The 25,360-nt window shown below is 36.8% G+C and overlaps 1 protein-coding gene across 3 annotated transcripts; it reads left to right on the top strand.

The window, feature by feature from the left end:
• The first annotated feature begins 231 nt into the window (after positions 1–231).
• Positions 232–15,669, top strand: RIBC2 (RIB43A domain with coiled-coils 2). Of its 3 annotated transcripts, none has more exons than XM_074590453.1 (7): positions 232–406; positions 3,848–3,929; positions 5,503–5,847; positions 6,500–6,618; positions 10,623–10,850; positions 12,407–12,573; positions 13,538–15,669. In XM_074590453.1, exons 1-7 carry the CDS (start codon positions 287–289, stop codon positions 13,617–13,619), a joined length of 1,143 nt encoding a protein of 380 aa, XP_074446554.1. In that variant the 5' UTR covers positions 232–286; the 3' UTR covers positions 13,620–15,669. The 3 variants fall into 3 exon arrangements, with proteins under 3 accessions (XP_074446554.1, XP_074446563.1, XP_074446574.1); XM_074590462.1 differs by lacking the exon at positions 232–406 and adding an exon at positions 671–735; XM_074590473.1 differs by lacking the exon at positions 232–406 and adding an exon at positions 671–735 and having other exon boundaries at positions 3,848–3,971.
• The last annotated feature ends 9,691 nt before the right edge of the window (positions 15,670–25,360 follow it).

Here is a 25,360-nt window from a genome sequence, read left to right as displayed (position 1 = left end):
CGAGCGTATTTTACTAATTTATTTTCTGGGGGAGGTAAAACCCCCTCCGCTTGCCCTCGACCCCCCAACCCGGCCTCTCCCCTCAGCAGGCGGCAACACCACACCCGCAATGACCGCCCGCCTCGCGCTCCTGGCCACGCGGCCCGGCCACCCCCTCCGCGCGGAGGGGGCGGGGGAAGCGGGGAGGGGGCGGGGCTCCCGTTGCCACGGCGACCCGCTGTGTTTGCCCCGGCGGCGGGCGCTTCTGCCGGGCCGCGCTTCGCTCCCGGTCGCCCTTCTCGGCGCCATGAGCTGGCCGGGGCTGCAGCGGGAGCTGCGGGAGGAGGCCGCCGCCCTGGAGTGGCGGCGGCAGCGGGAGCTGCAGCGGCAGAGCCGCATCTTCAACGCGCGAGTCCGGACCATCGGGGTGAGGGCGCGGCCCAAGCCCCCGGCGCAGCGTGGGAAGGGATGGCGTCACCACACCCCCCCCTCCACCCTGCTGCGATATGTCGTCCTGAGGAGACCGGTCTAAAGCGGGGGGGACCCCTGGGGCAGACTGGGGTAGGGGGGGTGATGCAGCCGCCCCAGCTGTTGCGGGGAGCGCGCGCCCCCTCAGCGCCTTCTAAGTGCTTGCGAGCACGCGCGGTCCCGGGTAAGGGCGGGAAACCGGGAGAAAACGCCCTGGTGGGTCTTTTAGAGGGCTGATGAGGCGCTTTGAAAAAGTTGTGCTGGTGAAAGCGACTTGAGATTCTCCGGGTATTGTCAACACTTATTTTTGGCAGCTGTTGCTGGAGTTTGTTTGTGTGTGAGAGAGCACGAGGGGGACTTGTGTCTCGATGCTATAGGGTTCAAAGGCAAGATTTCATTTTTCCTTAATAGGAAGGAAAGATCAAGACCTGTGTTTCAGTGTCTGTGTAGGAGTTTAATGTAGTATGCATGTAGTGTGGCCAGCAGGACCAGGGAAGTGATTGTCCCGCTGTACTTGGCACTGGCGTGGTTGCATCTCAAGTACTGTGTTGAGTTTTGGGCCCCTCACTACAGGAGGGACTTTGAGGTACTGGAGCATCTCCAAAGAAGAATAGTTAAGCTGGTGAGGGCCCTAGAGAACAAGTCTTACGAGGAACAGCTGAGGCAATTGGGGTTCTTTAGCCTGGAGAAAAGGAGGCTGAGGGGAGACCTTATTGCTCTCTACAGCTACCTGAAAGGAGGCTGTAGCCAGGTGGTGGTTGGTCTCTTCTCCCAAGTACGAAATGATAGGACAAGAGGAAATGGCCTCAAGTTGCACTAGGGGAGGTTTAAAGTGGATGTAATGAAAAATTTCTTCACAGAAAGGGTTACCAAGCATTGGAACAGGCTGCCCAGGGAAGTGGTGGAATCAACATCCCTGGAGGTATTTAAAAGACATGTAGACATAGTGCTGAGCGACATTGATTATTGGTGTTTTGGCAGTGCTAGGTTAACGGTTGGACTTTGGAAGAGACAACTTCAAGATCATCAACAAAAACGATTCTGTGATTCTGTGCTTTGCTTTGGGGTAAGCCAGAATCCTTGCGGAGTCAGCTCACGCAATGGGGTGTAAATAAATAAGTGGTTTTTACCTTTCTGCGGTGCAGATACTTCCCTCATCTGTTTCTCACTAGAAGCTAGAATCGGTGCTGTGAGAGATTTATTGCTGAAAGGGATCCTGCAGTTGGTTCGTAGTTTGCATCAGGCAAAATAGGACAGATCCATCAGGCCATGTTTATGTATATGGAATTAATTGATGTGTCTGATTTTTCCTGACAATGTAATATAGAAATTCTCAACTAATGAAAATCGGTATATCTCTATGTACTTTATTGAGCAATACTGAACTACACCGTCTGAAGGTCTTTCTCAAATACTTTAGCAGAACTAACTATCAGACAGGTTTTGATAGGTCCATTTACATGAGACAAACATCTAAAATGAAGGAGAGCCCGTTGGAGAAATTTAGTAAATATTTTGATTCACGTCATTTGATGTACCTTATTGCTTGGCTGAACAATGACTGCTGACAGAAGGGGCTATTCTTTTACTTTGATCTTAGGCCAAGTCCAAAGCATGAAGAGTCACAAATTTATACAGAGATATACTACATCAGCATTTCTGATGTGGATTTAGATTCTTTGCTTTCTCACTGTCTTTCTCACCAGTTTAGCTGAGCAGCTGTCTCTAACAAAATTAAAAATTCAAGGCAATATTTGACTTAGACCACAAATCCTTTTGATTGAATTTTAAATTGAGTAGTTTAAAAACATGGAGATAATATACTGACTGGAAAGCAGAACAGGATCTGAGATTTTGTTTTTTCTCCTTGACTAGTTTTATTATTACTTTGACTTCTGTATCTGTTTCCTCATCTGAGTAATGGAAAAGTAAGATACCGCTCTCTTCACTTAGAGTTTTAAGAGTTTATCCTCAGTCAATCAGTAATTTCCCAAGAGTTCAGATGAGTAGTCCAAATGAAAAATTACTTTCCATTTATATATGAACTATTATACATAAATACAAGTAGATTAAAAATCAGCTGCTTCAAACTGTTCATAGTAAGGGATTTATTATTTTAATGCTTAAAAGTTAAATCTGTAGCTTAATGGGACTAGGAATGGTTGTTTTAGGGATCTATTCTTGTCAAGTGAAAGCTGCTCAAAAGGGGGAGAGCTGATAGTGTAGCTGAATTTACACACACAAGTCTCACAATGACTCACCTGTATTATTGCCAGAAGTTACTAATGGAGTCATATTGAATTTCTCTTAACAGGGTTTCCTATAGTACAGTGAAAGCTTGGTTTCCCAAGTGAGACCTCTAAATGAGTTGATATGTACGCCCACAACTCCATTGTTTTTGGACAATTATACCCTATAGAATTTTTTATGCTTTCACTCCTGCTTACAGATGTACTTCTTTGCCTGATTGGTATAGTCAGTAGTCCTTTACAGCATTAACATGTATTTTCAGCCATGATCTGTTTAGGTCTTTCTGTCTTGAATAGTTTTTAGTCAAAGACTATCAAAGTAGTTTACCAGTTTCTCAAAGAATTTTCATTGTTTTTTGATAAATCTTTCAAAGACATTAAGTGACTTGACCAGTGAAACAAAAAAGAAGAAATAAAATCCATGTTTCTGACTATTAATTTGCCACCTTCTGTAGACAAATACGGGACCCGATTCTTTTGCCTAAAATGTAGGTGGCTGCTATTATGCCTTGCTCAGCTACCCCTCTCCAGGGATGTGACTATTACGGATTGTATCCGTCAGCTGATTGTAGATGTCCGCATGTATCTCAAGTGGCACTGAATATTGCATTTGGTCAAACAGGTGAATCTCACACTCTATCAGATAGGACTGGAAAATTTCTTTCTGTTCCCTGTTATTTCTTCAATGTACTTATAGTGAACAATCTGTATTTTTTTCAAATCTGAATTGTTACAACTTCCCGTCATCTTGACTGTCAAAATACTTACCCACTTTATAAATGAAAGCAAAAAAAAAACCCACCAAAACTAAGTAAAAATGCCAGATATGATGGTGCAAACATGTTCTGTATAATGCAGCTTAAAATGTTTACATTTATAGCTCTAAATATCATGTAAATGTTGTGTTTTGTTCTGATTCGGTAGAAGAATATATCTATGATTATTAAAAGAAAGCAAACAAATAAGAATTTTGCTGTTTCTGGATTTTCTTTTTATATTGCCTACATTAAATAGAGATGTATATATATTCTGTTGGTAGTGGTTTTATATCTATCTCATACAACTGTGAATCAATGCAGCTTGACAATGCCTGTTTTTAATCATTCAAACATAGTATCTCTTAAAGAGCTGCTTTTTTTTCACTTTAATAGGTTGATAAAGATGCACTGGATACCCAGGTCAAGGACAGGAAAATTCAAGAAGCAGCTGAAAAAGCACGAAATGAAGAACTTGGTATATTCATAGATACTTTGATATTTCTGTGAAGAGTTAAATGTAATTTACCATGTTTCCTGCTTGCTTTTTCTCTTCAAGTACTTAAAACTGCCATATTTATTTCCAAATGGAGCCTGTCTCCTTGAGTCTTGCTATATATCTCTATCTATATAAATCTATCCGTCAAGATATATATATATGTATTTATATATATATATATAAAAGTACAATTAAAGGCTTTTCTCTAAATTCAGACATACAAACCAAATACCATAATATGTAGTCTTATTTATGCTCATACATTTGCATTGGTACAGTATCTGTTTCCCTCAGTATCTGAAGATTTATATTGAGATGATTAAATTGGTATACGTTTCCTAATAGGCCAGAATTTTCAGTGTTTTCTTCTAATAAGTGTTGATGAATAGCATTGTTCAGAGACCTGAAGATAAGGGAGCATTTAAAAAAAACTTAATTACTTAATGCTGTTCTTTTCAGAATAGTAGTCGCAAATTTGTTTGATTGCTTTCTTGTAGAGTAAGCCCATGTTCTGTCCAGTCATTCTTCTATAGAATATCTAGATCTATAGAATCCTCTATGGATTATTATTGCTCCAGGCATAAGTCATGTACAACAGGGCAGTAAGTAAGAGCCACTGCCGAATCAGAACACATAGCCACACAAATATTTGAGCCGTGTCCCCCGACCTCAAAACCCTTTGTGGCCCTCTGTGTTAGGAATGCTTTCCTGTGGTATCATGTGAAAAGGTCCTACAGACTCAGCGCTCTGTGGGTTTCAAGAAGAGCTGGAATGGAGCTGCCAACTTCCATGCTGTGCTTCTGCGTCTGCTTGTGATTTCCCTGGCAGATTACCTGTCAGACTTTGACTCCTAGGAAACTGCCAGAAGCAATGTGTAGTCTGGCAGCAGAGCAAATGACGTTTTCTTGTGAATTATATTTAAATGGCAAGAATGGCGAGTTTTGGATGGGTTTTTTTGTTGTTGATTGTTTATTTCTCTTTAAAACTAAATCAATTACAGCATTTTGATTAAATGGACAAGAGCTATTAAGTTCTTCACAAACTGTTTGTGCCACTCAGTTCGTTTAGTGCTATGGTTAGAAAAATTATTGGAACTATGAAACAACTATCTATATTCATTTCATTGGGAGCCCAATATTTTTTTTCTTAATAAGCAACTTAATGTATTTCACTTGTAAACTAAAAGTAAATGGGAAGAATTAGTATACAGTACACTTCATGTGCTACTGCAAGTTTTAATCAAATGAAACCTCATAGTTTTACAAGTATTTATTATTGCTTTTGTTTCACATGCATATATTTCATAGTAACATTAATAAGATAATTGATTCCTAAAAAACTGAAAGTATTTTATAAGTAAATATTATTAACATTAGAGTGTTTCCTGGGCTGATACTCATAGATAAAATACTCTTTCCTAAAGTATAAAAGTTTGAAGACTTATATGCTATTTATTCCTCTTCAAAGTTTTATTTTCCATCTTACATATGCACTTCTATGATACATGTGCACTTCTAAGAAGTGTATTTTCATTGCGTTCATTTTTCTGTAGCTAATGAAATGAAGCAAAATGACAAGATAATGTGTATGTTAGAAGAACGACAGAAAAATGATATCAGAAACATAAATAAGGCTATCACTGAATTTCAGAAGAATTTTCAGAAGCCAGAAACAAGACGTGAATTTGACCTGTCTGATCCGCAAGCCCTAAAGAAGGATAAACCTGCTCGACTTTCAGATGATGATCCTCGATGTACTGTATCTGGCTTGCAGAAGTTTATGGGCGAAGACTTAAACTATAATCAGAGGATGAAATTTCAAAAGGAGCAGTTAAGAGAGTGGTCTCTTCAGCAACAGAGAGACTGGAAGAATGCATTAGCTGATCAAAAAGTTGCAGGTAACAAAAGAAGATAACATAGTTTTAATCTGCTTTTTCTGAAATTCTGGTGTATCTGACAAAACTCTGGTGTAGCCTATTGTGTCAGAGTCTGACATAGCAGTATTTTAGTATATTCAGCATTTGGCTTTTAGTCGAAAAAAACCTGCAGCAGTTTTCACTTCACAAGCTTTAATGTATTCAATATGTCACTTAATAAATCTGTATTTAATAACATGATGATTTCATTTCTGTTTTACGCCTCAAATGAAGTATCAGAGCATTCTGAAAAACCATCCATGTTTTGCATGGTAGATGGTATGTTTTACTTCATCAGACCAAATTGTCCAATCTTTACTGTTCCAGAGCAGAAAAAATAATGCTGATTTTCCTTTAACTTGTCATGAAACATTTTTTTCTGCATAACAGGCTTTAACATACTCTTTCATTTTAACTTTAACTGTTAAGAGAAGATTGGTTACCTAATAAACTGATTTCATGAGTCACCTGAGATTCCTAGATGTAAAGCTTTGGTGGTAGGATTTGGAAATAGTTATGTAATTCAGCCTACTGTATCTGTAGCTCCTCTGTCTCTCTCTGTTTTATAGTGTCTTACTCACATGGCACATCATGCCCATGAATATTGACTAAATTTCATTTTAATCTACTTTAGATGATCTTTATGACAAGAATAGGATTGCACTTGACCAAAAGACTATGGAGCAACAACGAAAAGAAGAAGAAAACAGGCGTGCTGTTTGTGCAGCTACTAAAGATTTCAATAGAACCCAGGTAAATTAATGTAGGGTTTGATGGTTTGTTTTTAAAAAAAGTGGAGTCACAGAAGGAAAACAAGATGAGCAAAAGTACAATGAGTAATGACGAATGATGTTTTCACAGAGGTTTCTTAGCAGCTAACTTCCAAAGTTGTTTCATTAATTGGAAGATAGAATTTATTCACTTTGTCCTCTGCAAGGATCTAGCTGTTCTCTATGAGTTACCCTCTGTCAAAGATCTCCCTCCTGGTTCTCAGCTTGCTGACTAGAGGGCAGCAACAACTCTCCAGTCTCTCAAGGACTTGTAGTCTGTCAATCAGGGTACAGCAAAAGCCTCCTATGCTTCCTTCTGGTTTTATATCAGTCACTGGACAATCTTATCTGTGTCCGCCTGCTTTTCTTTTTGCTTGTGTGGGCACATTACTGCCAGTAGCTTTTTGTCTTTATTGCTTATGTTAATTCCCCAGAACCACTGGTTTTGGCACTTTGACTACTTCCTTGGTATTTGTGTACCTGTCTCTTGGTTGTTTAGCAAGCGTGCTTTGGAACCTATTGAAACGTGATATGAACCTTTATCTGTCTTAGTACCATTATCTGTCATGCTCCAGCCCTTTATCTTACGGTACAGATTTTTTTTTCCGTTCAGCTTGTACTTACAGCTCAAAGGACAAGATGGATGCTGTTAGTTTGGTTAAACTATATTTGGAGTGAATTAGCTTAAATTTATTAAATCACATCAAAATAAGTCACATTTAAATTACCTACATCAAGTATGGTATCTTTTGCTTTAAGTATGTAAGCATGCAGATCTTTTTGTAAGTGTTGCTTGAGCATTTCAAGGTACATTTGGTGTATAATTTTGTTTATAGATAGCCCAAGGTAATTGAAAAGGCTTTTACTTCTTGAAGTCATGGATGTTGAACCATATTTTATATGAATAGCCACAAAAGTACCCTAAATGGCTGGTGCACTTAGGGTAGTGGTAGTATCCCAAATAATTGTTGTCATACCAATTGATTCCATGTAAAAATTCCTGATTTTGTGACAGGGTTTGGGAATGGGATGGTTTTGTGGTTTTTAATGTTTGGGCATATACATTCTATTTGCCTTGCGTGCATAGTAAATATCAAAAAAAGACTTGCTCTTTGCTTTTTCTAACGTAAGGCCATGATAATGGAGATTGGGGCAACAGTCTCCTCTTATTTTCTGCTGTCCCTTGCTGTGTTGTATAGATTTGAGTTACAGCTTGCAGCTCTTTGTCTTTCTTCCTAACATAGTTAGTTAAGACCACAATACTGTTTTCAGCATTTCCTTAATTTGCTGAATGGTTGAGAAAATCTCTTCTTTTTCCCTGAAATGATGTGCTGGCACAGTTGCTGCTTTTCTGTATTAAAGATGCTACCCAGAGATTTCAGGTCGCCTGTCCTTTCAGTGTTCTTGTCTTTAAGAGAAAGCCATGTTACAGAGGCATTTTCTGTACATCTCTTTCCCAAGAGAGAAAACTAGGGCATTCAGCCTAAGGATGAACTTCACAGAAGAAATCTCTTGATCTGACCTCAGATGCATCAAACAGAAGTCTTCAGCAGTTTCAGCATTCTGAGTAGCCAGTTTGAAGACCTTAACCACTTGAGGGTGCAGTCTGACACTGCGTTTTTCTCTACCCACATCTGCTCTACCTGTCAGTGACTGCCAAAAGAGCTTTTTCTTGTTCCCTACGTTTCATTCCACTTTTTCTGCTGTGCAGAAATCTAATGATCACAAAGCTTCAGGATGTGTTAGATCATTTCTCAAATCCAAAAGAAAATGAATTCTGGTCTAGAATGAGAGACTGATAAATGTGACTGAGAGGAGTGAATGCGCAGTCTGAGATAGCAGTAAAGGAAGGGAGAAAGCAAACCCACCCTTTCTAAGGCAACCCACAGTTACAGTAGTTTGGATAAAGTATAATATGGAAATACATGGTCAGAGAGGAAGAAATTTCCTAGAATTTAATTTTGGATCAATCATTATCTCTGTGGCCATCATCTGTAATCCTTAAGGTTGCCAGTATTTTTAGGGAATGTAAAAAAAAGATTATTCTTTTTTTAAAAAAAAAACAACCCAAACAAAAAAACCGCAAACATAAAACCCAGTAAGTAATGTACTCCAGGAGAAATGTTTTTTGGTCAATCTGCTAGTCAATTGGTAAAGAATTCCAGCAGATGACTGAAAGTAGGATATCTCAGTTCATCACAGCCTGTCTTCATTACAGGGTTTGATGTTGCCGCCCCCTGTGACAGTGGTTCAGCTTCCTCTGCTTACTAATGACTTTATTGCTGACAAGCTTATTGCTAAGGGTTCTTTTTGTTCTTATGGAATTAATTAGCAGGACAATTAACTGATTATGTGGTACCATATTTCCCAGTGGTGAAGGGTCCTGTACTGTAAGCATTTTAAGTGTGTGTAGTTTCTAGAAAACTGGTGCTTTTTTTAATTAACGCTCAGATTTTCTCTCACCTTAGTATGCGTTAACCAGGAATACCAACATTGCTTTTGTCTTTGGTATGAGAGAAGACCTTTACTACTAGCTTGAACTGTCAGTTGTTCCTTCTGAAATCATTCATACATAAGTAGCAATCACTTTAATTTGCCAGCCAGGTAACAGAAATGAAGGCTACCCAGAGTCCTGACTAGAATATACATTTTTTGCTTCTTTTGGTGTGATTGTGATTCCATAGCAGAATCTTACTGTTGCAGAAAGAGGTTCTTCAGCAAGGATAATAACACTTGGGAATGCACAGTTTAGCAGTACAGCGGTAGACAGACTGATTGTGTTCTTGAAATCAGAAAGAAAGTTTCTTCTCATTTTATATAGCACAGGACTTGAATCCTTTCCAAGATACTTTGTAGATAATGTTAAGAAAATGAGAGGCTGTGATTACAGAGGATCTCTAAGTTAATGACCTCATATTTATAGGCTTGTTAGATTTAAGAAAATCGGCAAGAAAAGTAAAGAGCTGTTCTACTTAACTTGCAAAGTGAATATTCTCAAGCCAGTCATTTTTGAACAGAGCATGAGACAATCTTGGACAAACCGGAGAGATAAGTATCCATTGATCTGTTGCAGTCAAGATATATGTGTAAAGCTACATATGCAAGGGACAGGTCTGGCAACCTGTGCTCTTTGTGCCCTAGCAAGAAGGACATTACCTATCCTCTGTCCAGATGGAAGCTGGCACTGTGCATTGTTCCAGATGGTTCAGTTTACGCATTATGGAAGAATGAGACAGGATTAGAACTGGATGATGTATAGCATTATCATTTTCTCCAAATAAGTTTACTTAGTCTAATTCTTTTTTGGAAGGTAATTACTTTAAAATAAAATCATCATATTTGCTTTTGGAAGTTTTGTAAGGGGAAAATTTCCTCTGAATAGGAGACTATGACCTTATAGTGGACATTAGGAACCGTGGTTTCCATAGGAAATGCAAATTATGATTTCTAATACTACAGATATGTTCACATAATATGATTCAAGTTTGCATTTTGTATCAGCAAAGGGAACAGATTCAAGGCTGCATCTTCAGGCTTAACGTAGGCATCTCCTATCTGTTTGTTTGTTTGCTTAACTATGCTCTCTACGTAGATTTCATATGTAATATATACCAAGGCTAGTGATTCAAGATTGTAAATTTATATCATAAATTTCTTCCATGTTGTGTCTGGCCTCCAAATATCAACTGGTATTTGCTTGTGGATAAATGTGAAATTATTTTTATTTAATTCTGGCTTTTCTTATAAAAAAAATTATTTTTCCCCAAACTACCTGCTGTATCTGATATGACAAAGTTAAAGAAAGGTATTCAGTTAGATATTAAATCTTAGTCAATAGGACCATGATCACAGTATTCCTATGTCATGCTGTTGACAACTGTATGCAAGTTGGAAAGAAATCTATTGTGATGCGCTAACTTTGTTGCATCCCTTAGTTAATATTTTCTCTTGGAAAAATTATCGGTTCCCTGCTTTCACTGAATTTAGGCTGCTGAAATAGCTGAGAGAAAGAAGTTGGAAAAGTATCAAAAAATGAAGGATGACATGGATGAAATTTCCAGCCTTCTTCAAGGAGACTTACTTTCCGAAAACCCTGAACAAGCAGTCAGTTCCTTTGGTAGACATCGTGTGATCACAGATCGATGGAAGGGAATGAATCAGGATCAGCTGATGGCAATCCGTTACTCTCAACAGCAACAAGTTCTGGAGAAACTGGTATTTCAGCTTCTGTGCATATTCTGTATTCCTGGTTTTCATAATATTATAGTTTGTAGAAGAAAATATTGTTTGCCCTGCCTGTCCCATTGTGAGACTGTTTTCTGTTGACCTGAATTTTACCCAAACTTTAATTAATCAAACTGAACACAGTGTCTCTGAAGCAGCTGGGAAATGTCATGGAGCAGCAGGAGCAGGCTGGAGCCCTGGGGTTGGACTGGGAAGAAGGTTGCTGTGGAGCCCAGGGCCAAGGGGACTGGCCCAGCTGGGGAGCAAGGTCCTGCACTGCCTGAGAGCCAGGCTTCATGGTACAGTTTAGGACTTGGGACTGCATGAGCAGTTCCTGCAAGGGATGAGCAGGAGTGGGCTGCTCCACAGGGGAAGAAGAGCCAGGAGCTGAGGGTGAGAGCAGGGCAGGCCAGAGTATTGTTCTTATGCTCAAGGGTACTCGAGCAAGACAAACAGAGCAGGTCCAGTGATGCTACTTATGCATATTTTGTAGTCTTAAGAGTTCATGAATGCAACGGAATTTCCTTTCTATCATACCACACAAATATGAGCCATGCTCTGGGATGAAATGACAATAGAAAAACTAAATGTCAATAACGGTCAAAAGGTGTATGGAAGTAGGCAGTCAAAATGAAGAAATCTACCCTTCCTATGCAGTCACAAGTGTGCAGGCCTAGGTATTGTGAAGTAGGAAGCTACTTACCTCGTTCAGCGTAGAGGCTGGATTCATAACAGCTAATGAATAGCTGTTCAATTTTATTTTTTATTCTCTACAATACCTTTTGCTACACCATGTCTTACCTACTGCTGTTATTAAAGCTGAAGGTAGAACTGTCGTTTTCCCGTCTCTCTTATGACCCTGAAGTGAACACATTCAAGTAGTTAAGCTAGCAGAAAATGAACCCCATTGAGAAAAGTGAGGGTTTTTTCAGGCTTGGTTTCTTGAATGAGTTAAATGTGATGTCAGGGAAGTGAGGTACAATATAATGGAGTAGAGGAAAAAAACGGTTTGGATTTACTTATCTGGTCTTGATGGCTCAGTTATTACACTCAGTTACCCGTATTATAAGTCATAATGATGACTACTAACTTCTGACCTCAAGAAGTTACAACCCTTCCTAACAAGAACTTTAAAAAAAAATAAAATTAAAAAATCTGTCTTGCTGCTCTGTGTTTTTAGAGAGCTAGTATGTCAGAAAGAAATAGTAATCTACTGCTTAACTTCTGCCAGGCGGCAGATCCTAATTTTCATACCTCGTGCAGAGTTAGGACTGTCTTGCTACCTGGAAAAGGATAGCCGTGCAGAGTTAGGACTGTCTTGCTACCTGGAAAAGGATAGCTTTCTCATCTGCAGTATCTTACCTCTGCCTAATGCGTGGGCTCCTACCTGGTTTGGAAGTGGTTACTTTTTCTCCCTATTTCAAATGCTTCCCCTAGTGTTCAATAAAGGCGAGCAAGTTTGTTTGGATGAATTTACCAATGGGACTTTATATAGACTGTTTCATCTTTGAATGAAGAGAAAATGAAGCATTTTTTCATTCTCATAGAGACTAAAAGAGGAAGAACGCCAAAGAGATGCTGAATGGGACAGGCAAAGTATACAGGTTGCAAGAGCACAGTTGGTTTTAGAGAGGCATCAACGACGACAGAATCGGGAACGCCGCCAGGCTTTAGATAACATAAACGCAGAGCTATCTCAGGAGCAGAAATCAAAGTAAGTACCAAAAGAGTTTTCTTCTTTTCAAATAAAACTCTTCACCATTAACACAATACCTTGGCTGTCAAAGAGCTTTTTTACTTGTATTGTTTATTACTTTTTTAATACACTTGTTACAAGTTTATACTGTTAAAAAAATCAACAATTCAGCTTAAGTATGTTTTTCAGTACTATTTAAACATCTTCAAAGAGTAGGTTATGATTGTTACTGACTTACATGTATGAATTAGTAGCTGGAATTCTTAAAAGTTTTACACTGACAACAGATAGTTTATATAGATAGCAAAACGGAGAATAAATATAATTAACTATTTTATTTTATTATCAGGTGTAAAACAGTACATGTTTCTTTAATTTACCTTAGTTTTCTGAAACAAAAAAGGATGGATACCAGTAGAACTGTCAGTTTCTGATAGCTCAGGGTTAAGCTAATGGCACAAATGGAGCTTTTCCATTATGTATGACAAAAGTAGGTGATACTTTAGCTAATTAGCGGATGTGTCTTGGTGGACAGGTCTTTTGTCTGCTCTAATGGGAAAGGACAAAGATAATATGTGAAGGGAAAAAAATAATCAAACTAAGTCATTCAGTGTTCTATTCTTCCAGTCTTTTTTTTTCTTTTTTTTCATCATGCATGCATGCATACATATATTTTGCAAAAGAATTTCAAGTGCCTGATGCTTTCCTATTAGGAAAGCAAAAATTCAGAATTGTGTTGATCTAGTTTTTCACTGTGAGATTTTTGAAAGTTTATTTTAGGATGAAAAAAAATTTGCTATTTTGGGACATGGCATACATTTTGGAGAAAAAATATCTAATTAAATGAAATTCCATTTCTAATAATTCTGAATTTTATGAGCATTTATGAGTGTTTATGCATTACATCTTCCGGTGTCTCAGGTTACTTCTATATTATAATAAGAAAACACTTACTAACTGCATTTTTTTAATTTATTGCTAGGAACATTTATCTTAAAGAAGAAGCATATTCAAATTTTCCAACAAGCCAGTATTACGCACAGTTTAATACAACCAGCCGATGACATTCTGGATAATCAACCTGAAATATACAGAAGTATGTAGACATATTAAAATTTTTAATTGAGTAATCCCACGTTTTATTATTTTTATCTGTTCCCTACCCTGTTCAAACAGTGCACTCAAACTAAAGGACAGTCTGCTAGGCCACATCTGTTCGAAGAAGAGAAAAACATTGTAATAATTTTTAAACTTGGTTGTTTTTCTAAAAAGTACTAATTTAGTAGTAGGTTGTTTGACTACTGTGTCTCAGGCTTAACTGTAATATTTACATTATCCATGGCTTTAGAAATCGATTTCTGGGAAGGAATCACAATTTAAAATACAATGCTACTTTATGCAACTTGGTCAGAGGGGAATGCTGCCTGATCACAAGTGATGCACACTTAGCAGATTCTATGTGAGGGAATAAAAATGGCCTAGGTAGAAAGTTTTGGTTTTGTTTGTTTGTGTTTTTGTTTTGTTTGGTTTTGGTTTTTAAAAGCAAAAAAAGCAGCCAGACACAAAATGGACAAGTTGGTCAGAAATACTGCCTTTATTTCTTGAATATTAGGAATAAGAAGATTTCGATATTTACCAAGGTGATTTTAGCATCAAGGTATGACACAAAAATGGAATGTGTGTTATTTTAAGTGGACAAAAAGTATGAGGGGAAAGTCTTCCTACGTACACCATCACTTGTTAGAAATAACAGAGAAAATTTAAGGGTAGTGTGCCTCTGAAGAAGAGGGAGACAAGAGGAAGAGTTTACAGATGTGATGGAAGAGGGGGGAAAAAGCAGGCATGTACCAAACAAAATCAAGGAGAAAAATCTCAGCTTGTGCAGGGTAATTCAGGGAAACAGTTTGCTTCCTGTCTTTATAGTTACAGATTTGACTTAGCAATGGAAGAGACAGTCAATGATATTTGAAAAATAGGCAAGTGAAACCCACGGAAAGAAAATATGAAGCAGCAATGTAAGAAACTAAAAGCACAAGAGAAATGGGTGGTGGAGATAACCATAAAAGTAAATCTAGAAGGGAAGGAGACAACATACCGAGGACTGGAAAAAGGGTTAGAAGACTTAATGATTTAAAACAGAAGGAAGAATGAGAGATTCAGCTAAACATCCAAGACCTCTAAGATTGTGAACCCTTAGTAAAAATAGAGAGGCCATTTATGACGATAGATCTTGAAATAAGTATGTGTAGCTTGCCAGAATCTAGTATGCGAACTGGGCGTAAAAAACATCCTCGTGATATTGGCATGGAGTCTGCTAATTGTTCTTTGTATCAGGATAGTGACAACTTTGAATTCTGGTGAAACAGGTTGAAGAAGACTACACCAGGCTAAGTAGGAAAGATATTTAAAGAAACTGAGGCTGAGGTAAACTCTAATGACTTATTCTCATCATTGTGAAAGTAATCAATAATGCATGGTTCTCAATATAGATACTATTAGGAGGATTTTGAAATGTTTGAAGGAAGCATTCCTTGAAAGGGGACTGTTCAAACAGATCTGTTTGCATTCCTTGAAAGGGGATTCTTCAAATAGGTCTGTTTGCTCAGCTGAAATAGTGGCCCTGTGGGATCAGGCTGATTAGACTAATTACCATTTTGAACCAGGTAATAACAACAAGAGTTTGGAAAAGACCATTGTGTTAATCCCTCTAGATGGAGAGGAGGAAGAGAATCAAGTAAGGAGAATATAAAAATAGGTAAAGAAGTGTCTTGGGACAGGATAACCCATAGCAAAAAGGTATGTCCCTATTTTAGTATATTAATACAACTGGAACTAATTGCAGTATAGACAGAAACTAGGTAGTAAAGCAGTGTGTCTGGAATACAGGAACTGAGGAATGTGCTATTCAGAAAAGTTGGAAGATAGAGCTGAGAGAGGATCTCACTTGCACCGTTAATGATGAACCAGATTACAGAGAAGTAAAAAGGGATGGTATTCAAGAGATTCTAATGTGATAGGTACTTGGAAATCCATTTATTTGTCAGGCCAGGATTCACACATGGCTGGATGTCTTTGTAATACTACCAAATACTGTATTAAATTGACAATCTCAGAAGTGCAGGTACTCATCTCAGAATAGAAAGGCTATCAAGTGGGGTGGGAGGATAAAACAGTAGTCTATCTATAGTAGTTTTCATTTAACTAAAGTTGGATTTGATCTGTGTTGAATATCTCAGGCACTGACTTTTTTCTTCTCTTTAACACAAAGTTTTAATTACCTGACAGAAAAAATTAATAAAGAAAGTATTAAAAAGTCCATGAAATTGTCTTCATTTGTCCAACCTGTGTGAGTATGTGTTTACAGACTTTACAACAGCTGTAGAGTTTAACTAAAATATGCTGGACCTAGTCAGGTGACATTTGAGCTTCCTTAAGGAAGGACTATGTGACTAAAGCCTTTTTGTATATACCTATTCACTTCCTGGAAAACTTTCTGTATGAAGTTACAAAAAGGATAGGTTTCTCAGTTATACTCCGAATAAGCCTTTAGATAAAAATTCAAATAAGAAGACTCTGACAATTCAATAATTGGGTAGGATCAGGCATCACTAAATTCCCTGGAAAATTTTCTGCGTCATCAGTCATAATTGCAAAATCAGCCATGCTACATTCTAGCTGTTGTTTCAGAATACAAAAACTGAAACTTATTTACGTGTTAAAAAAGAAGCACAACCAAATTGTAGGGAACATCCTTAATGTAATGTGAAAAAGATCTGATTAATTGTTGTTGATATTTTATACCAACTTCTTTTATTTTGCACTGAAACAAACCACGTTTTCAGTAGGTATATCTCAATTGCGTAGGTGATAATAAAGTGTTGAGATGCAGGAACTTCTTAAACCTGTATGGCTCTATAACAAGATGTGGACTGGTATCTCCAGCTTTTGAAATGTCCCATTCTTAAATTTTACTGCTGAATATTGAAATAAGTAGTCAAGTTGTATTAAAAGAGCATTAACTGATTGTACATGCTGTATTAAAATCTTTGTTGGTTTCCATTACTGAGGTCATATTTTCTTTGTGGTGTTTGTAGATAATTACATACGGCAGTGAAAAAGACAGTATCTTCCATGTGAGGATATGGACAGCTAATTGGAATAAGTACAAATTACAGCTGTTGTGAGTAGAGGGCTAGCAACTATCTCTTTATTAAAAAAAAAATGTTTCTTTTCCACTTATTTTTAAAAATAACTTTATCAAAAACTGTGAGTACTGCATAAAAAATTCCTAATGCTGATCAGTTCCTTTTACTGTCCCTACAATTAACCTAATTAATTAGATGCAGGTACTGCAAAATTGTCAATGTGTTAAATGGTCTTCATGGAGCGTCACTGAAGTAATTTGGGTAAAATGTACGTGCTAGGATCCGATTTCAGGGAGGAAAATGATGATCAGTACCTATTATGTTTAAATTTTTGTTTTAAATTTTGCTTGTATCATAGTTTTCTGCGCTACTGATACTTACCTTGGATTAATAATCTGAGAAAAGTTATATATTTTCAGTTTAAAAAAGAAGTTATAGTGGTTGAACTGAGTCCGGTATTCTACTTTTTCTTGGGATTTTTTCCTCATATTTTTAATAATTTCATATAGTGTATGCCCAAAAGCTTTTCACTTAGTACTAGAAGGACTACTGAAGGTAAGTAATTTCATATTAGAGGCATTTTCATACTAAGCTATATTGCTTTGAATATTGTATGTTATGTTACAGCTGAACTTCTATTTCCTCCTCTGAAGACAGGCTAGCATGAGATTGATCTTTTTATAGAGACATTAAAAAAATAGTTTCTAATACTATTAAATCCATGGATGTTAATGACAGCAAAATTTGCCTAGTTTATAGTCCCAAGTCTAATGGTTATTCCCTGCCTAGTCTATTCATTCTATCATCTGCTTTAATCTAATGTTGCTGTATACTTCCTGAATTACATCTGGGACATCGTTTTAACAGTATCTATTTGCTTTTAATTTTCAAAGTTTCTACTTCTGTACCATTGCATATTAAACATCATGTATTAAACATCAAAGGTATTATTTCTACAGCGAAAAGGCAAATATTAACCTTCATGAGCAGGTCACTGTCTATACCTCATAATAAAATTTCACTCATATAATTGTATTTGCTTTTAGTTTTGCTGTAAGCCAGATTCATGTTGCAAAAAAGAAAATTGGATCTACAGATTAACGTAAACTGGCAGGGAAAGGGTGAAAGTGGTATTGATAGAATTCACACGCACCTTAGAAAAATGCAAGTCCATGATGATGTTGAGCAGGATAATGGTGATTACATTCAGGAAAAGAAATTACAAAATTACTCTAGCTGTTGTAGAAGTGATCAACGAATGTTAAGTGACCTTGCTCACTGCTGTGAGGAATTTCTCCATCCTAAATCTGGAGCAAACATCTGACCCAAGGAAATTCTTAGTGTAAAAGATTCTTATGGCAATCAGTGGTATTGGATATGTTTGTAGTTCTTTAATGTTTAAACTGGATTGGTATAAATCTTTTTGTGTTTCATTGGAACATGAACTAGCTTATTATATGCGTAAATGAGATACAATTTTTCAGTCTATTTGTGACGTAGTGCAAAGTGCATAGTTAAGTCTTTGAAATTATAGTAATTGGTGTGAGAGAATGAGTTTGAAATTCTGTGTATGGTTACCCTTCTTCCATTCCTTTCCCTAAAGAGGGACTAAGAAATGTGACAGAATAAGCATCCAACTAAGTCATCGTCCTCTCTTTGATGGAGGAGTATTAGTTTCCAGCAAACTGTCTCAGGGACTTCCAGAGCTATAGGCGGGTGTTATTACATTTAGTAACTGTCATAGAAAAGTCTTAAACTTTTTGAATCCACATAAATTTAGCATCCAGGATGTATTGTTGCAGACTCCATACTTGTTTGTTTGGTTTTGAACCTGACATCTTTAAGCTTCTTTTGGTGCTTGTTAATCTTTTTATGAAAATATTTTTAAAAGGTGAACAGCTGTTCCGTATATTCTTCACAGTTTTTACACCTCTGTCACATCACTGTTTAATCTTCCCCTTTTCTAGGCTGAAGAATCCTTAATTGATTCAGTTATTCCTCATTAAAAAAATGTCACATAGATTTCTCAGTCCTTGTTACCCATTTCTGTACTTTTAAAAATTTTACTATGTAACCCTTTTGAGATGAGGGGGTCAGAAGATTATGTAATAATGACATTTTTTGTTTTATTCCATATTTTCCATAGTGTATATATGTATATTTCCATGTATTCCCACCATCTGTTTTGTTTTCTTGGCCATTGATGAGCACTGAGATGCATTTTCATAGAACTCTATACTATAACTCGAGATCTTTTTCTTCAGTGGTATCAGCTAGTTCAGGGCCACTAAAATATATCTAAAATTAGGGCTGTGGGGTTTGTAGAGGTTTTTTTGTATGTGTTGTTTTGGGGTTTTTTGTACCAAATTTAACCTACCATTTTGTCCCCCCATCACTCAGTTATCACTAAGTTCTCGTGCAGCTCTTCTCACCATCTTTTTACTACACAGGTAAGTTAATATGATCAGTAAAGTATATGATCACAATATTTACCTCCTTTTTCAGTATGTTGAATAGCATTTTACCTAGGGCAAGGGCTTGTGGGACGTCATTATTTATTTCCCTTCAAAGCGGACCATTCATTCTTGGCAACTTGTTACTGTCCATTTTGTTATGCTGTTCTGTAATCTCTATAATCAACATAAGGGCTTGAGACATTTACCAATATGTTCCACATAATAAAGAATTCTGGTTTGGAAACATCCTTACTCTCCTCCACCGTGAACACAAAGAAAACTTTTTAAATCTGTTTGCAATGACCTGATTTCTTCTGACTGCTGCTCTTAGAAATTTCATTTCTTACAGGCTTCTTTTTCAGACTAGCTGCTGTTCAGGTGTGCAGAAGTGAATACAAATTTTATGTCTTTACTTTAGAGATCCTTAAACTTTTTTTGGTCTGTGTTGTTAAGTTTTACATTTAACTTGCCAGAGTTCGTTTTGGTTTGTGGGATTTTTTTTTTTTTGCTTCCACTGCTTCCGACACCAACCATTGGAGGTAGGACGGCATCCTTGAAAAAGTTTATTTTGTTGCCTAATGATACTTGGGGAAGTTTTGTTCTCTCTAAAGTCTTGGTAATTTTAATTTTACTTACGTTTCTTTTTTAATAGTTCTTTTCTTAACTAGGTATTTTCAAAATCTCTAGCAAATTATTTTAAAAGATCATGTTGTTAAAAAATATTTCCATTGGTTTTATTTTACTATATAGGTGAGAGAGACAAAATAAATGAAACAAACAAACAAAACCCCCTCATTCTCATGCCAATGGGCAGTTTATTTTCTTCCAAGAACATAAGAATTTTCTGGGTTTATCAGTTAATTAAAAGCTCAAAGAAAAAAAAGCCTGCTGTTTTATTTGCTATTTTACAAGAAGGAATGTCTGAGTTACTAAATTGTGATAATGTAATGCCATTTCTTTCTCCAACTTCTAAAACTCAGAAAAGCCTAGTAAGAGTTTTGCAGATATTAGTGAGCTTTGGATCAGAAGTGAGTAGGTAAGGTTCAGCTCTTTTGTGTTCAAAAATCAGAAATTACTGCAATTAAACATCACAGTACGTAGTGAAAGACAGCTTTGAAGTAAAATGCAGTACTTCTGTTAAGGTTAGGATATTTGCACGGAACAAGAACGGCGTTTAAAGTGTGCATCCAACTTAATCTAAACATGCTGAGAAACAAAGCAATTTTTCAGTTAAACCCAAGAGAACATCATAAATACAAAAGGAGTAAAAAGACCTTATAAAATAATTTCTTAGTGTTATTCTAGCTCAAGTTTGATCCTTCATTAAATTTTTCACCTTTTGAGTAAAATTAACCTCTGAATTGAACTAATCAGAATTGAGCCTATTATATCACTAAATTTTGTATGTGGATGGGTAAATGGCATTCTATTTATGTCATCACAAGTCATTAAATTCTACACAAGTGGAAGAAATGCCTACTGGAAGAGTGCAAATCCTTGTAAAATTGGTACGCTATATATGGATTTGAAGGAGTTCACAGTAAATTGCTGCTGTTATTTTGGCAAGCTGCATGAGCAAGTAGTGGAGACTCAAGTTACTGATATTGAAGTGATTTCTGCTCGTGTAAACTTAGCCATTTCAAATACTGAAATTTTATTATTGAATGAGAAAAAGGAATAATTCTCTTTATTCTGTTTCATATTTCTGTGAGGATCTTGATATTTCTCTTTTCAAATAATATTTTTAGAACACTTTCTCAGAGCTAGTTTTTAGCTACTTGTTTTAAATGGAAGATAGTGTTTAGTATCCAATTCAGAGGACATTAACCTCAAAACTTGGTAGCGTAGACAGATATGTTACATAATCACAAATTTAGTTTACAAATTAACAAGGTAAACTATTCATTGACAAAGAGCATATAGGTTTTAAAACTGGAAAAAAAATAGTCTCTGAATGGGGAGAAAAAAATCAATTTCTGAACAGATAAATACATTTTACTAAAATTTCCTGGGTTTCCTGCGTGCAAGTGCAAAGTTAAGTTCTATTTGCAGCTTTTAGTGACATGTTATTAGTATTTTCTTCTTATCTAATGTTGCTTTAGTAATGCTAATACACAAATAAAAGCATTTAATGAGGGAAGCCAGGTCAGTTCTGATTTTCCTACTGTAATTTTACTGTTCTTTATCTGATTCTTTTATACCTCCACACTTATTTCCTGAGGATACTATGTTTATTCCCAGCCCTGTAATATAAGAAAGCTGTACTTCAAATTCTTGAAGCAAGGAAATATTCTCTATAAATGAGGGAGATATTTGGTGTTAAGTCTGTTCCAGTAAATTGTATGTGTGATTTCTGCCATACCATGTTGCAGTTATTAATGGAGTGAAATCCTTTTCAGATGACAGCACACGGAACCACGAAAAACTGAATACCTAGCAGACGTTCTACTCAATTAAAGGCTGATGATGTATTAGGAGTATGAGGTGATCATTTAATCAGGACAGATATTGCTATTTGGAAGCAGAGTTTTATCTAAACATGAATTTATTTAAGGGTTGGTTTAGCTTATTGGTTTTTAGTTAACTTTATTAAATAGATTATCGCTACTGTTCTGTAAGTTTCTGTTGCTACAGATACATATGTGTGCCTATTTTTGCATGAATCTTTAAATATTTTTTTAGGTTTTTAGCATACTTTTTGTTGGTTTAAATACATCTTCAAATATATCGTCCTCCTCTTTTCTAGATTTATTACAAGATTTAGTAAATGGGACTGCATTACACAGCCAGACACCTTCCTGATAGTATGTACTACCTGCGTTTTATGCAGTCAGCTTCAGAAAGATACTCCTTACTGCAGTTCAAAGCCATAGTTGTTCTTGACTAACTACAAGCCAGGAGAATTGATCAAAATATACGCAGCAGACTAGACATGAAAAGTGAGTGCCATATGAATGTATATTTGTCCCAGGTCTAGAGAAAAGTGCACTAGTTACTTTGCTGATGAAGTATTTGCCAGTCAGGAGAGGAGGACGTTGCTGTTAGAATTTTTCTTGCTATTGATCCTCTAACTCGCAAATGTAGTGCTGCTTAGCAAAACTATAATGAACTCTGACCCTGAGAAATCTAATTCCTGTGGCTTCTTATTAGCAATCCTAATTCTTCACAGAAGAAACCACAAAAATCTTGTCTGTAGAAGAAACCACAGAAAACAAACAGCAGCCACTAGACGTCATAGCAGAAATTGCAAAACTGCAGTTAACACAGCAAAAATACTCATGCTAAGCTCCAGAAACTAATAGGCCCCTTCTTTCTATCCTTAGAAAAGATGGATAAGGGCAAGTAATTCTTTTGTAATAATACATGATCTAATCTAATTATGCCATTTTGCAACAATACAAGACAGTGGAAATACTGAGCATGTAGATACATCATCATCACACTAGCTTGAAACAAAACAGCACACTAATATGTGCTCTGGTTTTCTTAACAGAATATTTGCTATTACAGTGGTGGTGTTTGAAAAGTTAAAAAGAAAGAGTACTGTAAGTACTATCTATCTATGACACAGCATGTACAAATGAAAATTATTTAGCTTTGAGCTTTATTAAATTTTCTATGACCTTTTTCCATCAATACAATTAAAGAGTTAATTCATACTACTTCCTTAATTGAAAATGCGAGAAAGGAAGGGAGGATTGGAAAATACTGCATATACAGGAAAAATGACCAAAAGAAAGAGACAACTACATAAAGATACTACCATTTTTTAAAGCAAAAGATTTAATTGGTGGTATTAAAATATTAGTTGTTGTTTTAATGCTGTCACTGGCAATGAAGTGGTGAGATTAAAACATAGATATCACAAAAATTGGTTAAAATACTTGAAACCAATGACACTGCTCTGGAATCAGGATGGGTGAGGAAATTAGTGACAAGATAGATGAGAAAAGAGTAAAACTGGTGAATAGTTTAATGCTGTAGTACATGAGAAAACTCAGTTAAAAGAAACCGTGCAGACACGTAGTCATTGGAGTTGTATTATTTTACATATTTGCTACTCAGCAGTCTCCAGCAAATCCTCTAGCTGGAAAATGCTGTCTTCCTGATCACATGCAGAAGTATCCACTGTCATTTCCCAGGTTCATGCTCCTGCTGGGCCAATAGTCGGTCTGAGGCAATTAAAAGTCTGAGTTGTGAATTCCTGGGAGATTCAGGTCTCCCTGTATCTGTAGTTACCTGAGTCTAGCTCAGAGATCTGAGTACTAAGTCCGGGCTCAGGATAACTGAAATTGCAGTGGATCAATTTTTTAGCGTACCACTGCATATATGAGCATGTAATGTGTAAGCGTAGATGTATATACATAAATGAAAGTGCAATTTTCAAAGCCATCTGTTTAGCTCCTGCTGAGTTTAACAACAACAACAACAAAAAAAAAAGTAAAAAAACCTGGGCTCCTGGAAGGATGGCCAGCAACAGAGTTCATTCCAACAGAGATCATAAGCTTTTTTTCTAGAACGAAAATGTTTTTCATTGAAAGCTTAAATGACTGAAGAATGAGAGATTCTCCCAAGGATAGCCAAGTGTTATGCAGCTGGTGTAGAGCTGAGAAATACCTTGTTTCTTCACTAAACTGCATTAAGGCAGGGTCTAAAGGCTCTTAGCTTTTCTGTTGTTGAGACCTTAGAAGGACATATAACAGTTCTTGCAAAACTGAGAGCATTAATCATGTATGGTTCAAACACGTGAGCTCTGGTGGTGTATACCTGTGTATGTTTAAAAGGTATATAATATCTGAAAACCTAACCCGAGTGGAACCAAAATTTCATCCAGTATCTCCCTGTTATTTTTTGTTTTGTTTCTGCCCCCCCACACCCCCCCACCCCCTCCCCCACCAATATGCTCTAGGTAAGGCCTTCGGTAATATGTTTTATATAAATAAAAAGGAGGAGATGACATTACTAGAACCTCATTTATAAGACTGTCCATATCAAATGATGGAAGAAAACATAAAGAGTTAAAGACACGCACAGAGGGAAAAGGTTGTAAAGTCTTTTCTTTCCAGACCTATGTGACATTCTAAGATCTGGAAAGAATAGGAAACAGATCTAAACAATCAATAAATGGCAGTACAGTAAAAATGCAAGGATGTCTTGTAGCAGATTTGAAATGAAAAGTAAATGAAAAATCTCTAAAGCTTTCAAAATGCCACCAAATTAACATGAGCACTAATATTGTTAGTAGTAAGAGGTTTCTGTTACATAATGTGTACTTTAATTTTAAAAGCTCAAGAACACTTCATTCTCATTTAAAAAGTGTTTGCTTACTGCACATTTTTAGTTAGCAAAATTGTGTGCAGACATGAAAAGTATACATAAAGGACTTGCGTTTCCTGAAAAATACTAACGTACGCTGTGGAGTTAATGAAATAACAGGGTTATTCTCATTCCTGCTTGCCACCCAGTACTAGGATGATAAGCCATTGTTAGCATCTCATATAGAATATAACTATAGTTTTCTGCAAGAAGGTGGGATAGAATTTCACTCATACAAGGGTTAGCAGCAAGGTTTGTCTTAGTTAACCAAATCATCTGTGTTTTCAGCTATCTAACCAAGAAACAGAGTGGAAAAAAAATAGAAAAAGAATTAAGTAAATAATAATTAATGAAAAAACCAGAAACAGCAAACTATAGCTGTATGAAAATCTGAGTAAATTATGAAAGTAACAATTGATACTTCTAATTTTTGCACTTTTGAGCCTCTTGAGAAGTAATTTATGAACAAAATAGAGCAGAGGTCACTAAGGTTCTGGTCATGATTATGGACACTGTTGCTCACACCGCCCCATAAGCAAGTAGGCTGGGGGTGCACAAGAAGTTGGGAGGGGATACAGCCAGGACAGCTGACCCCAACTGACCAAAGGGATATCCCATAGCATATGACGTCATGCTCAGCATATATAGCTGGGGGAGGAAGGAGGAAGGGAGTGACGCTCAGAGTGATGGTGTTTGTCTTCCCAAGTAACCATTGTGTGTGACGGAGCCCTGCTTTCCTGGAGATGGCTGAACACCTGCCTGCTGATGGCAAGCAGTGAAAGAATTCCTTGTTTTGCTTTGCTTGTGTGCGTGGCTTTTGCTCTACCTATTAAACTGTCTTTATCTCAGCCCATAAGTTTACTCTTCTGAGTCTCTCCCCCATCCCAG

This window comes from Larus michahellis, chromosome 1 (assembly GCF_964199755.1).
Source record: "Larus michahellis chromosome 1, bLarMic1.1, whole genome shotgun sequence".
Lineage (NCBI taxonomy): Eukaryota > Metazoa > Chordata > Aves > Charadriiformes > Laridae > Larus > Larus michahellis.
Note: the sequence above shows the minus strand (reverse complement) of the source record. Positions and strands in the feature narration are given on the sequence as shown.

Excerpts from the sequence above, each read along its gene's own strand:
- RIBC2 (XM_074590453.1), top strand. The coding sequence starts at position 287 with ATGAGCTGGCCGGGGCTGCAGCGGGAGCTGCGGGAGGAGGCCGCCGCC. Across the intron at positions 407-3,847 it reads CGCGAGTCCGGACCATCGGG|GTTGATAAAGATGCACTGGA; the intron begins GTGAGGGCGCGG and ends TCACTTTAATAG. Across the intron at positions 12,574-13,537 it reads TCTCAGGAGCAGAAATCAAA|GAACATTTATCTTAAAGAAG; the intron begins GTAAGTACCAAA and ends ATTTATTGCTAG.